The sequence below is a fragment of the Monopterus albus genome, unplaced genomic scaffold (genome assembly GCF_001952655.1).
Source record: "Monopterus albus unplaced genomic scaffold, M_albus_1.0 scaffold16.1, whole genome shotgun sequence".
Lineage (NCBI taxonomy): Eukaryota > Metazoa > Chordata > Actinopteri > Synbranchiformes > Synbranchidae > Monopterus > Monopterus albus.
The window spans coordinates 6,054,768-6,068,894 of record NW_018127896.1 but is presented as its reverse complement, the minus strand read 5'-3'; the positions used below and the strand labels follow the sequence as shown (position 1 = coordinate 6,068,894).

Genomic DNA, 14,127 nt, shown 5'->3' with positions numbered 1-14,127 from the left:
CAGAAACAAGAAGGGATAACACTGTCATCCCTTATGTGGCTGGTTTATCAGAGAAATTAAAAAGGATATTCTGCAACCACAATATCCCAATCAACTTTAAACCAGAGAACACCCTGCAGCAGGGGACTGGTCCACCCTAAGGACAAAACACCCAGACATAAACAGAGTGATGTGGTGTATGCCATTAAGTGTAGTCAGGAGTGTAACGACTTGTACATTGGTGAAACTAAGCAGTCGCTTCACAAACGCATGGCTCAACACAGGAGGGCCAAGTCCAGTGGACCAGAATCAGCAGTTCACCTCCACCTGAAGGACAAAGGACATTCTTTTGAGGACAGTGAAGTCCAGATCCTCTCCAGAGAACATCGCTGGTTTGAGAGAGGAGTCAAGGAAGCTATTTTTGTCCAAATAGAACACCCCTCACTAAATAGGGGTGGTGGACTAAGACACAACTTGTCTTCCATCTACAAGGAGTGAAAAACCACCCAGGAGGATAAATATCTCCTGCTCAACACGCACCAGACAATAATAATAGATGTGACTGCAGAGATTTAACTGAGCATTTGAGCATACACACCTCAGAGGGAGTCCACGAGTCCAGCTGAGGGTCAAGCACCACGTCACAGCAGAAGGCTCCTGAAGTGACTGCAGGGAGACACATTAGGTTAAAACAAATTATGACCTCCTATCAGAGTTTAACAGTTTCTTTTTAAAAGAGTAAACTAAAAAAAAAAAAAAAAAAAAACACCTGCCAGGAATCATGTTAAATCAGGCTAAAGGTGTAATGTTCATTTTCACCGAACTATGACAACTACTGTTAAGGCCCGAGAACAGGAAAGAAGAGGACACTGCATTTAAACTAGCCCTGGCAGTGCAGCAAGGATCCTCACTGATTTACTGAGCACAGACAAATTCTTCTGGTCTCTGACAGTTGCTGAGACATAAAGAAGTGCCTCTACCTGGCACCTCTGGAATGGTGAGCAGCTCTACAGTAAAGTCGTCTTTGAACGCAGTCTCCAGGACCTGACCCAGAAGGGCAGCACAGGAACGCCAATAGGCCTGGCAGGACAAGACAAGAGGACATAGTCACAGTTCAAACTAAGTGACTGATTGACTCCCTGTTCTACCTGCATTTATGCCGATTGTAAGAATATTTACACACAGACACAGGTGGGAGATATGGACTGAGCACAACAAGGCTTAAGGAAGTTATTAGTTATTGGACTGGTGAGCCACAATTGAGAACTAAGACAAATGGCAAGTAAACATATGCAGAGAAAGGTCATACATGTTACCCTGTTTCTGTTGCAGGTGAATCACTGCATGGTTTTTATTGGTTTGATTTAAGTTTTAAAAATACCTGGTTGACCAATGTTGGGTCACTGTCTTTAAATGTGAGCAGTGTGAGTGAGCAGGAGTGGGTGAGTGGCCTGTGGAGAGGCCACAGCTCCCCGTCCACCAGGGCCAGAGCTGAGTTGGTCACATGATGCTCCGTCAGGTCTGATAGAAAAAGAGCTCATCTCAGTGCAAAACAAGGATTTATTTAGACTGTAAATGCTGTTACATTATTAATACACTACATAAACAAAGTTCCTCTCATAGTCTGGGCTTAAGCAGGCCTGGTTTAAGTTGGAGAAAAATCTATTTGAGATTTAGAGACTGGTCAGACTCCCTTTCACTCACGTCTGGCACAGCTCAGAGGAGTGGACATCCCTTTGTTCATGATGAGCAGTGTACCGTCGAGCCCAGGGCCCTGCATGGACACCTCTATCTTCTCAATGCGGGGGTACAGAGCTCTCTGCCTGGCCTGCTCTCTGGAGAAGACGGTGTTGCGCCAGGTGCGGACCTCGGCAACTGGAGGACGCATGGCCTCTGCGGCAGATGCAAAGCCTGTGGAGGGGAAAGGATGGATGGATCCAAACAGAAAAGAAGAATACACAAGGAAAAGATGGCAGAGGACTGTTCAATGTCTAAACCTAACTTCTTGGTGGAGAGAAACAAAAACAGGCTCAAACCTTTGACACCACATTACTGACTTATAGGGGCTGCCCCCAATTAGACAAATTTAGTTGTATAATGTCTCTTGGGACCCTGGGGGAGCTTTTGTGAAGAAAATAAAATTGTCACCAGGGTTATCTTGAATCAAGATTACAATTTATATTGAGAGCTGATGTACCAGAGTCAAATTCCTCATGTGTCCGACACAGCTGGCCAATAAAGCTGATTCTGATTCTGATAACAGAAAGTCAATGTTTTAAACTGGGGCTGTGAAGTTTGATAGATGTGAGCACTCACTGGGCACTAAACAAGCTACTGAGTTGCATTCTGGATAAACACTCAGTTGTCAGTTAATGGGGTTGTAAGGTCCAGTCTAATACAACAGTCATGCAACGAAGGTTCCATTTTTGTTGAGTTTCTTTTAGAAGTGTTGATTCAGATGTCATTTTGTGGTGGATTTGTATTGCATTACAGGGAAAGGTGTTTCTATTAATGTACCCACTCCACTTACTTTCAATAGCAGAAACACCTCTGCAGCACAGTTCAATAAACTGCAGTCCCCAGATATAAACCAACACCTTTCGGAAACAGCTGGAACAAAATCTGAACGTGGTCACCTTCAAGAAGGAGGACTGTCGGATAAGGCTGCATTAGATTTAGCTCGGTGTAGCAAATAAAATGACAACTGAGTGTACCTCTCTATCACATTTCTAAGTCAGCACATGCCCTCTGACATAACAGAGATAACAACATCTAAGAAAAACTGTCACATTTACATGATCTGAAGTCACGGAGGAGCCTCTGGTATTGTGTGTGCTAACTCACTTTAATAGAGAGACACTTAAGGCATATTACTGCTAGCACATGCACTTTTCCTGCTATATCAAGTCAAAAAGTCCACCGTGAAAACTATTTACCTAAACGGACGCATATTAAGTTACAAGCTGTCATTAACTTGGCACCCTAGCTAGCTCACATGCTAATGCTACCCGGTTAACGAGAGCTCACAATTACTTACGGCGCTGAAGAACTTGACACGCCGTCCTGGTGATCATTCTGACAAATGTTTCCAAGGCTACAATTTTTTTTTTTTGATGTATATTTATATAAAAAGGAGAAACATCAGACGCAAACACTAGTGATGGAAGGACACCACCATGACTCCATGCCTACTTCCTGTGCAACATGATTTAGATCCGGGCAGGGCGTTTACTCAGAAGCGACAAGATTCCATGAGACCTACGAAATGAACTGAGGTTCTAGTTTATGACAGCAGGTGTCGCTGTTGCTAGTAGTTTTCATGAGGCTTAAGTGAAGGAAACCCTCCAATAGTTAATGTAGATGTACAGAGAGACAGAGAGAGAGAGAGAGAGAATCGGGGTCTGTATCAGCACCATTGCTCTAACAATATATATCTGTATAAATGTTACTTCTTTGACATTGTTATAGACCCTTGTTAAATATAAAGTTTTTATATTTACTGTGTACAATTTATTTCTGAATGACCTGTCTCTCTTTCATCAGTATAGGAAGACTATTACTCTTACGCTGATTGAATGGAATCCATACTTATGATCTTGGCTCTAAGGTTTCACATGTCCCCAGTTTCATCCTCTAATGGCAACTGGAATTTCACAAATTCTTGTTGGATTATTCAGCACCAGAATCAGCAGTAAGTGTCAGCACTAATTGCAGCAGCAGGGACAGCAGGACACTGGGCCAGGGGACACAGAAAGAGTACCACCATAAATCATCTCGACATAGGCAGTGATGTAGTCAGATTACTCTCAAATAATAAAAACCAAGAGGTTATTTTGACAATGAGTGCAGAACTGAGGTTGAAGAAAGAGGAGAGAGGCAACCTCAGAGTTGTACATGACACAAGAAGCAAGAAATAAGCCTGACTCATTTGTGCATAAGATTTAATTTTGTTGAAAATAAGTGTTTCTGATATTGAACCACTAACATATCTGATGTGATTTAAGATATATGAACTACACACTGACATTGATGCTCACTTCATACAATATAACAAAGCATACTAAAAACCATGGACAGCATCCTGCCTCTGCACAGGTTCACTGCAACACACATCACTGCTGAAACAACTGCTCTTTAATGAATTAGTTTGAAAGAAAATTACAGAGGACAAATTATTATTTAAGACGCTGTTACAGTTTACATTGTTTCAAATAAAAGCTTAACAGAAACCAGAAGTGGATGTAAGGTACTGTAAGGTTTAGAGACAAGTGTCCATACATTTTAATGATCAGTTGATTGATGTATTGATGCTGTCTCTTTGGGTGAGATTGATTGTACTCACTGTCAGTGTGAAAGTACAACTTCATGCACACACACATCACCCACAGTATGTCAGCATCTGGGATCCTCTGAATGAATTTCCCTAGTTTTCTTTTTAGACATTTGCTCATCTGCTTATTCATTCATAGTTGGCTGGGCTTGCTGTATAATTAACTTCCAGCATGACTTCTTCACAGTGGTGTTACTTGACATCCCTTCAGATACTTGGTGTTTGGTCTTGCACTGTCAAAAAAGTCCCAAAAGTGCAAAAAGAAATACACAAGCAGAAGAAAACAGGAGCGATAAAACTGCTGAGCACACTGCCATCCCTGCTTGGACCTATGGCTGCTTTGCCAAAAGGATTTAGCACTATGATCCTCTTTGTTGATGGCTTGGAAGTTGGTTTTGGCACCGTGCTGCCTTTGGGAAACCCTTGAAAATTCAGTCTTGCTAATCAGGAGGAAGTGATGGATGTGGGAGGTCGAGTGTGTTTTTTTTCTTTCAAGGAAAAAATCCACTCTTTGTCCAAGGAGTGATGAATGTTGAAATTTAATTTCTCTTTATCCGTGAAAGCAAGAGTGGATTCTTCCTTTAAATCTACCACCTTCAATCTGTCTAACAGGAATTAATCTGCATTCTAATGCCTAGTCTCCTCCCATCCATCACCCCTACAGCAGACTGACTGGCTGCTACTGTATGCTGCAGGTGGGGCAACAGGTCTCCCTCCGGTCCGGCAGAGGGCAGAAGTCCATCTGCCTGACAATCTCTGCAAAAAGCTCATCCACCATGGTCTTGCTTTTGGCCGATGTCTCCATGAAGGGGCAGCCCCAGTCCTCAGCCAGCGCCTGGCCCTCGCTGGGGGACACTTCCCTCTCCTCCTCCAGGTCCACCTTGTTTCCCACCAGCACCACCGGCACCTGCTGGTACCTGAGAGCAAGAGAAAACGTGATTTCAGTGAAATTTGCTGAGTGTATTTTGTTACAGGAACTTCATGCTACCTAACACAAGAGGGAAAACTGGCCTACACACTGCATTTGATAGATGCCCAAACAATAAGGGTTTTGAATGATGCACAGTGGAGTGAGAGGAGAAGGATAAACTGAACTGCATTCAGCTCCAGCTTCCCAGGAGGTCTCCATCACTCCCCCGGTGTCTAATATCAGTAAGCAGTCCCATTAGGAAACTGTCACCTCCAAAAACACAACTACCTCCTTTGACACAGTGATGCTGTGTTTATCCCTGGATACAGTCTATATGTGTTAGCATGGTGTGCAAGCTGTACCTTTAATGGCTTCTTGTTTCAAAGGGTTAGCTTTCCACTTTGCATCGTGTCCATCATACACAAAGCATGTCTTAACAGATCAAAAGCTTTCTCCCCCAGTATGTGGCTGACAATCCCAGTCCTCTTCCCTGTGACTCATCAATATAGGGAAACCAGGCTGGGCAGAGTAATGCAATAGGTTATTGAATAATTGAATAAAGCTAATGTGCTGCCTTTACATGGGGGGACATGAAGAGTGTCTTTTGGTAATTTGGGTGTAGTGACCCTTTAAAAACAAACTCATACACTCAGGATGTGTGCAAAGTGCAAAGTTACTTGGATATTCAACAAGGTATTATACTAGAGTAAATCCAGGTCCCACTTTGTCCAGGTACATGATATTTCATTTCATTTCAATGGCCTTCGTGTTTTCACTGATTAATGTCAGTTAGGGTATACTGTATATTCTCACAACAGGTAATGGCACAGTTCACCTAATAGCCTCCACCATTAGTCATTCCTAAGTGCATTCCAAGCCCGGCTTATTGATCTGCTGGTGCTATTGAGAAATGGGCTCTTATCTAAACATTGGTGGCCTGCTGCCACACTGCTCAGCTGGGGGAAGAGCTGAAGCGTGGAAAGGAGCTGGCAAACATCTCAGGGAGCTGAAGAGGTTCCAGAGAGATGGAGGAAATGAGAACATGCAGCAGAGAGGTGGGGGAATAAGTGCAGTGGGAGGGACGCTTGAGCACCCATTGGACCTTGTGCAAGCCACTGAGGCCCGTAATTTTTCTAGAGTGCCACTCTGCAGTTGAGCTTGCCCCCTGACCCCCTCCAAAGGGATTCACCGCACCCAAAATGTGCAAATATAATGTCAGCAGTTGGTCAACAAACACATTTAAAGACCGTCAAGCAGAGAAAACTAAAGGCTCAAATGCCAGACTTCCCTGCAGCTTGACATTTTCCCACATTGCCACTGCACTGTACAACACACACGCATATAGACAAACATCAGCTCTCAGCAGGACAAGCATCTCTGCATGGCCTGTGTGTTCGAAAAGCCGGAGTCGAGAGGCTGTGAAGTGTGAGCAAGGAGAGCAGACAAATGTGCTCTGACAGCCTTGCAGGAGAAACTCTATGTATCTACAAAGTCACAGGGAGAGCCAGTTTATCTGGGGTGGGGTGGGTGCTGAGTTTGTAAAGAGTTTGTTTGTTGTAGCATCAATCTGTCGCTCTTCTCGCCAGATGAGGAGGAACTGAAACTGCAGAACAGCATGAAGGTAAGTTGGAGTGTGTATTGAAGAACCTGCCCGTCAGTGCCCTGGGGTAACAGTTTGCTAACTCTTAATTGTGTGATAACTATGGCAGGTTTTACACATATGACAAACACTTCTAACTTGTTATTTGTTCAGTACAGGAAATGGCTGTGTTTCATTACAGGAATTATCAACACACTTGGAATGTGTTTGGATTGCCTGGCTGAAACCAGCTGTGTGAAAACGCAGCCTTTTGCTTTCAGTGGTTTTGCAGAGAGAAAGAGTTGGATTTATGCAACAGACAACAGCAGGTGGCTGACAGCTTATGAACTCACATGAAGATATGGATGGTAAAATCTGTGCTGACTTCTAATATTGCAGTAAAAAGCTCTTTCAGAATGATACACGTGTTCAGCTGCAAATTGCAGAGCTCCAGCATCTTAATCATCTGCACCTTTATTTGTGTAAAAGCCACACGTTGGAATGTTGCGTCTTCAGAATGAAAGTGGAATCTCGATCAACTTTTGCTGAGTCACATTTGGCCTTTACACTACACAAAGTATAGTGACTGCCATTTGACTCTACAGGGTGTTATTCCAGCTATTTTCCACTTATCCTCAGGGTCCAGGAGCATTATTAAGGCTACTCCCTGTGCTAAACAGCTGCAGTAACCTCACTTCCATGTTTTCACAAGCCCCCCCCAGCTCCAGCAAACACACATACAGCACAAATAACAAAAGAACAGTCAGACATCTCGGACGTGAAGCCTCCCAACCCTGCAGCCGCCTCTTTGCTCTCTGCATCTGCTGCTAATTAGCAGTTTGGAGCTGAGACACAGTGTGAGAGCCAGCCTGTATCTGTTTGTAGGATTGGACAGAAAAATCACAGAACATATAGCGCCTACACTGCGGTGACGCCCAGAGGGTGTTACTGCTGGAGAACAAGGATTCTCTGGCTGTTTCTGTAGCGCTTTGGCATTGCAGCTACACGAAGAAGAAAGTAAGGAAACAACAAAAAAGCTAAAAAGCCTGGACACAATGTTTAGAGTCTGTTTTAAATAATGAAACTCCAAGCTTCATTTCTGTCTTTAATGGTGCAGCCCAGCTCTACTGCATCATTTCATTTTCTTTATTGCAGATGCAAACATTGTATAGGAACCATGGGAGAAAAGAGACAAGCTGTCATTAGTTTTATTACTCCTGGTGTTCTGTGCAGTTAATGAAGACAAGAATCCTATGTGAGAAATAATGAGGCGAGTTTTATGCTGGTTTTAAAAAAAGTAACAATTTTAAATGAGACTGTGAGGAGACATAAATGTTATTAATGGTCCAGACTCTGTTTGCTAGCGTGGAAGTTCACACAATACTATCATAAAGTTCACCGAAATACCTAAGAAACAAGGCACATTTCATAACATTATTTCATTTTTTATATTTTAAAACCTGCATTATTTACACTCCTGCTTGCACTTGTAACACTTTTGGGCACATTATTACTACTATATCAAAGAAATACATCCATTTACTGTAAGAGTTGTTATTTCTCAAAGCCAACCACTTGGACAGCTGCATCAGCCCTATTTACACTTGTAGCAATTTCATTTTTCCACAGTTTTTCTGGAAGATGAAGTCACCATTCTTTACCTGCCTACAAAACCCTGACTGGCTGAATTATTTCTAAAACCAATACCCTATATTCACAACACCAAACCCACTTAAATTGCTGTAACTGGAGAAATGTGCAGCAGATCAGGGATCTGAAATAGTGTCCGTGCAGAAAATACAACCCCCCCAGTCTTCTGTAATGCTCTGACTTCCTGTTAGAACAAAATATGTACTTTCTATCTAATGTTGTTCTCTTGGGATATGGAGTATAAAGCGATAGTTATCTAAATTTGGGAAATCCCAGGCCCAGATCAGAAGAAGGATGATTAACATAAGGAAATGCTGCAGAAATTATGCTTATCTTTCAGACCTCTTCTTGATCTTTGCTTATTTTATTGTGGTATATTCACCTACTACAGGACTCTGGTTGAACTACTTGTGGCTCAGTGCCATATTCATTCTGTGATAAGGGGTTACAAGTAAACATTGTTTCACTTTTAAGAGCCTGAAAGCTTTGGAGTGACCGTCCTAGTGTATATTAGATTGGACTAGACTGATGCACAGGCGTGTTTGCAGATTTCTGAGAGCAGTGGTGGAAGAAGTCCTCAGATCCTTTACTGAAGTAAAAGTAACAATACAACAGTGTAAAAATACTCAAGTCACAAGTAAAAGTCCAATATTCAAAATGTTACTTAAATAAAAGTACAAAAATAGCATCAAAACATACTTAAAGTATTAAAAGTACTCAGTATGCAGAATGGCACATTTCACATTTTATTGTATTATAGTTACTGATGCATTATTGTTGTTTAATGGTGCAGCTGGTAAAAGGTTAACTAGCTTATAATTTAATTCAAATTGCTGCTGGGTAGCTTTTGAATTTTCCACCATAGATCAATGAAGTCTTTTAATTATACTGTATTTATCTGGTTATGAAAAGTAACTACTAACTAAAGTTAATGTAGTAGAGTAAAAAGTACAATATTTGCCTCTAAAATGTAGTGAAGTCAAAGTATGAAGTAATAGAAAATGAAAATATTTCAAAATTGTACCTAAGTACACTACTTAAGTAAATGTACTTAGTTACTTTCCACCACTGTGTGAGAGCAGCTCAACAGCTACAAGCCACGTCAGAGAATGATGAGTGGTGGCGTAGTGTGAAAACACTTTTGCAAGCATAGTGCAGTAAATATGTTAAGTTCAAGCACTTTACACACACCAGCACTCTGCTGGTGGCTTCCTCTTAGCTCACATTTGAAACCAAGCCGGCTGCTTTAACAACACTCTCTCTCCTGATGGAAAACCCTAATAGCCTGAGGTCAGGAAGTTGCTTTGTACCAACACCAAAGTGCCCCCTGGGATACACTCAGTAGTTTTGGTCTCTCCACCCTATTCCTCCTCAGCAGCGCGTGGCGCTCAACTCCTGCTATTAGACACAGCATCAGCACACCGTGAAGACGCAGTCCAAGGGCTTGTGAACGTGCTTCATAAACCTTTCCATGCAAGCAGAGAGCTGATTAGACTGGGAGCAGGGCTACACCCAGATGTTGTTTTCTCTGATAGCAACTGACAAGGGGGTTATTTGTTGTGTCTGTGAGGTGCTGATGATGTAAAGTATGTCAGAGGTGGTGTGCTTTAGCACAAATATATGCAAGCAGCAAATGTCACAGAGCCTTAACTAATGGCAGAATGTGCATTCACTGATTTTGCTAAGTGAAAGGTAATTGCAAGTGCAGCAATGTACAGATTTCCTTTGTCAGTCCTGCTGCTGAAAGAAGGGCAGTGCACAGCTAACGAGCTAATCTCGTTTTACACAGATCTCAAATTCCCTGATGTAAATAGAGATTTAGTATTGCTAGCAAACACTGAACCATGACAGTATTGTTATTAATCTTATATCAGCTGCTCTAAACTACAAGAAGTGTTACATTCATTCTGACATGTTGGGTTTTATGTGTGAATTACATTTAAATTTACAGGCTGTTTGCCACATTTAAGGATAATCACCTTTATTGGCCAAGTATGTTACACACAAGGAATTTGTTTCCGGTACAGAACCGATGGCAACCATCTGCGGCGCCAATGCAACCGACTCTGCTCAGACGACTGCTCTACCCACCGCACCACTGTCGCCTCCCCAAATTTCCAATTTGATGCTAAGCTAACTGGCTTCTAAAAATGGCACCTGCAGATTCAGGGGTCACACATTTTTGGGTGGCACCAGGGGTGCCTGGAATCTGATTGGCCACCCCAAAGTGTGATGCTGTCAGTATCAGTGAATGAAAAATTAAAAACAATGGCAAACTGTTGCCTTAAATATAGTTTTCTGGCACTTTATTTTACATCATGCATGCATGCAGCATGATATTTGCATTAATTTCTTCAGTTGTGTTGTTGTGGAGTACCAGGCACGATTCCCCTCAGGTGAGGGGGGCCACTGTGCAGCAGCAATGTCCCCAGCTGGGAGTAAATAAGGAGCGCAGCCAAAGTTAGCTAAAGAACACACTATGTGTCTCATTTGGAAACAACATAAACAGTGTGATTCTTAATAATGTATGGTTTTAATATTTTAAATGTGCCACCCCTCTCTGAGTCCTTGCCCCAGCCAGGACACCCCGTGCAAAATTTTCTAGATCCGCCTCTGTAGGAGTGGTACAAATCTTCTCATCTGACTTTAGGCAAAAAAGTCAATAAGCATGTTTTCCCATAGTGTCAAACTACTTCTTAAAGTGTGCTCCCTGCTGTGTTGCACATAGGCTATTCATGCACTAACAGTAAGTCAACAACATAAAGCACACTAGCATATAGGCTCTTCTTTCCCATGCTTATCCCACCAAGAGCCCTGCATAAGCATTCTGCTTTATATGATTCCTTAATGGAGGCCTGATGTCTTCTTGGCTTCTAACCCAACACAATCCCATTAAGATCTGGTGAGTGGGCACATGTACTAGAGCTCTGTGTGGGGCTTGTTGCTGCTGGCTCAGCAGAAAATTTAGGAAGAGGGAGGCGGATCTCCTAGAGCCAGCTAATTGAGACCAGGAGCTGATTGTGCTGCATCGTTTCATTAAAGATGGACACTGTGAATAGGGTCTGCATGTGTTTAAATCACCAGCAGAGCCTATCCTTAAAAAACCTGTGCAGGAATTTACATGTCTGCACTGTCTTGACTTTTTAGATAAATTGTGAGGTTCCAGTTTGTTAAATGAAATCTATACTTAAAGGTATGATAACGTATGGGGGATAAGTAATGCAATGTATTGGGAGTGCTGAAAACACTGTAATATAATATGACCAGCTTCATCTTTTAAGTGTAGAGTTCAATAATATACAGCAAAGGCAACATCAGGGGTAGTTTGAGATGAAACAACAATGTCAAAGTTTCAGTGTAAGTGCATCCATTCTCAAACTGTGTTGACTAATTATAATGTAAGCACTAGTTATTTACACAATACTACAGTATTATTCCACCTCTGACAAAGATCTATATTTCTATAAATCTTACAATAATAAGTTTTAGTGAAGGGCATTTTGCAGAAACCCAGAGTAGTGTGAAATAAAAGTTTGAATTATTTAAGGATATATACTTGAGGACAGAGGAGGTTGGTGCAGTGTAGGCAGCTGCTTTGGGTGGAGGCTGGCTAGAGGTTCACCATTACATTATTCATTTCCGAGGAGTTCCCTCATGCATCATCAGCTGTGGCGCCCTCCGGAGATGAGAGGCCCTTCACCAGACCATCCAGATTTAATTATAAATTCCATTCACTTAAATGATTATATTGTAATATCCAGTCAGGTAAAAATGTCTTTTTGTGTAAACTTCTAAAACATACTTTATCTGTGTAATTTTACTGATAAAAAGGTGCAAATTATGCAAGAGAGATGACAAATCCTCCATGGCATTTTGAGGCCCCACTGTGATGGCTGGAATGACAAATAGACTACTAAAACCAAATTAATGGCCAGTGATAGTAGTTGAAATGTCATTAGCTAACTGTCCTCCCATGTCTTTATACATTATAAACCCCATCAATTTAATAATGACTGGCTCATTAACAGCTAAACTGCATTTTGCCTTAATTTAGATAGTGGGCAGTAGAGAGGTGACAGGAAATAAAAGGAAACAGAAGAAGGATGACATGAGACAAGGTTCCTAACGTGGAAATGAACTATTTCAACTTAACATGGCGCCAAAACCAACAGACACCATCTATTGAATCCCTCATAAAACCAGAAAGATTGATAAGCTAAAGCCTCAGAGTCACTCAGTGCCATTAAACAAGCTGAATGAGGCTCTGCACTGCAGTAAGCCAGTAACTGCAATATGTCCCTCCCAAAAGGAAAAATCACAGATTTGTTTCCACTCTTCCAGCCATGACATGAGCTCAGTGGATTGGTAGAGTAATGGACGGAACTGATCGAAACCATCCAGTGTTGGTCATGTGTGAGAGGCGGAGAATCACGATGAGAGGTCAGCGAGTTGATCTGCGACAGGTGAGCCGCAGATGGGCTCTTATGAACAACACATGAGCTGGTTGCAGCTTCTCACGAAGCACTGCAGGACAAGAGAGAGGAGCAGGAGAGAGGCGGAGGGATGGAAGTTTGAGATGATCCCTGTGTCAAAAAAATCATAAAGATTTTGGTGCTTTGGTGATTTTTTTAGGGGCCCAGGGTTTAATTTCACTATATTTGATTTCACAGTAAATGAACTGGGGAAGGTTAAGGAATGATTATAACTTTCTCTCCTATAGTATCAACACTTGAGTGTCCATCCATGCTGGCCTTGTGTGCAAAACAAATACAATATTTAATAACCTCTTGTCTATTGTATCTCACTATATTCAGGACACAGTGGTGGTTTATATTATAAAGTGACAGTGTCTCACCTTTTCACCCTGATGATCTGGTCTCTCATGGGCTTGATGTCCTGAAAACTTTGCTGGTTCACCAGACTGTAGACCAGGATGAAGCCTTGGCCGTTCCTGATGTAAAGGTCCCTCATAGAGGCGAACTGCTCGGTGCCGGCTGTGTCGAGGATCTCCAGTACCGAAGGAGAGGAGTCCACCTCGATCTCCTTCCTGTAGAAATCTTCAATGGTCGGGTCATACTTCTCTATAAATGTCCCGGTGACAAACTGGACCGTGAGCGCAGACTTCCCCACCCCGCCGCTGCCAAGCACCACCACTTTATACTCCCGCATAGCGCTCCCGTGGACTTAAATCCGGCATGCAGAGAATAAAGGCTTGACTGGCGGATAAAAGAAACACATCCCCCCGCACAGGAGCCTGGACTCAGACTACAGCCCTGACACAGCAGCCACCTCCGGTAAATGAGATGCAGTTACAGGCGTGCAAAATGAGAGGATGCTGGAGCATTTAGCCCTGAGGTGCACGGCCACAGCCTCGACTGAAATATTCCCACGCTATCTTGAAGGGACACCATTCCTGAGGCATCCACAATGCAATAAGGCGTCGGTGTGGTAAAAATAAGATTGGCTATTATTGGAAAGACAGCACATCTTTTTATGGCCCTAAAAACAGAAGGCTAGCGCTACATTTCTCTGCACAGCGGGGAACAATACAGTTAAAGGCAGAGAGCCTATTTATCTTTAAGAAGACATCAGTTCTAGGAATCCACGCCTCTGGAGTCGGTGCATCCACTGGATGTTACTATTTCCTGGAAGGTATGGAGGGTGATTAGTGCCACAGAG

General features: G+C 42.5%; 2 protein-coding genes across 3 annotated transcripts in view; both read right to left on the bottom strand.

The window, feature by feature from the left end:
• Nucleotides 1-3,204, bottom strand: part of mrpl39 (mitochondrial ribosomal protein L39) — an 8,205-nt gene extending 5,001 nt beyond the window's left edge. Inside the window, exons 1-5 of the mRNA XM_020591909.1 lie at nucleotides 3,017-3,204; nucleotides 1,684-1,890; nucleotides 1,361-1,500; nucleotides 960-1,059; nucleotides 578-645 (exon numbers count right to left, since the gene is read on the bottom strand). Coding sequence (XP_020447565.1) covers nucleotides 578-645; nucleotides 960-1,059; nucleotides 1,361-1,500; nucleotides 1,684-1,890; nucleotides 3,017-3,053 — 552 coding nt within the window. The 5' untranslated portion in view covers nucleotides 3,054-3,204. The remainder of the gene's footprint in view (nucleotides 1-577; nucleotides 646-959; nucleotides 1,060-1,360; nucleotides 1,501-1,683; nucleotides 1,891-3,016) is intronic.
• Nucleotides 3,205-3,910: 706 nt separating this feature from the next.
• Nucleotides 3,911-14,127, bottom strand: LOC109955756 (ras-related protein Rap-2a-like). Of its 2 annotated transcripts, none has more exons than XM_020592194.1 (2): nucleotides 13,304-14,117; nucleotides 3,911-5,226 (listed from the first exon to the last, which is right to left on the bottom strand). In XM_020592194.1, the coding sequence occupies exons 1-2, from the start codon at nucleotides 13,615-13,617 to the stop codon at nucleotides 4,989-4,991; spliced, it is 552 nt and encodes a 183-aa protein (XP_020447850.1). In that variant the 5' UTR covers nucleotides 13,618-14,117; the 3' UTR covers nucleotides 3,911-4,988. The 2 variants fall into 2 exon arrangements, with proteins under 2 accessions (XP_020447850.1, XP_020447851.1); XM_020592195.1 differs by lacking the exon at nucleotides 3,911-5,226 and adding an exon at nucleotides 10,566-13,031 and having other exon boundaries at nucleotides 13,304-14,127.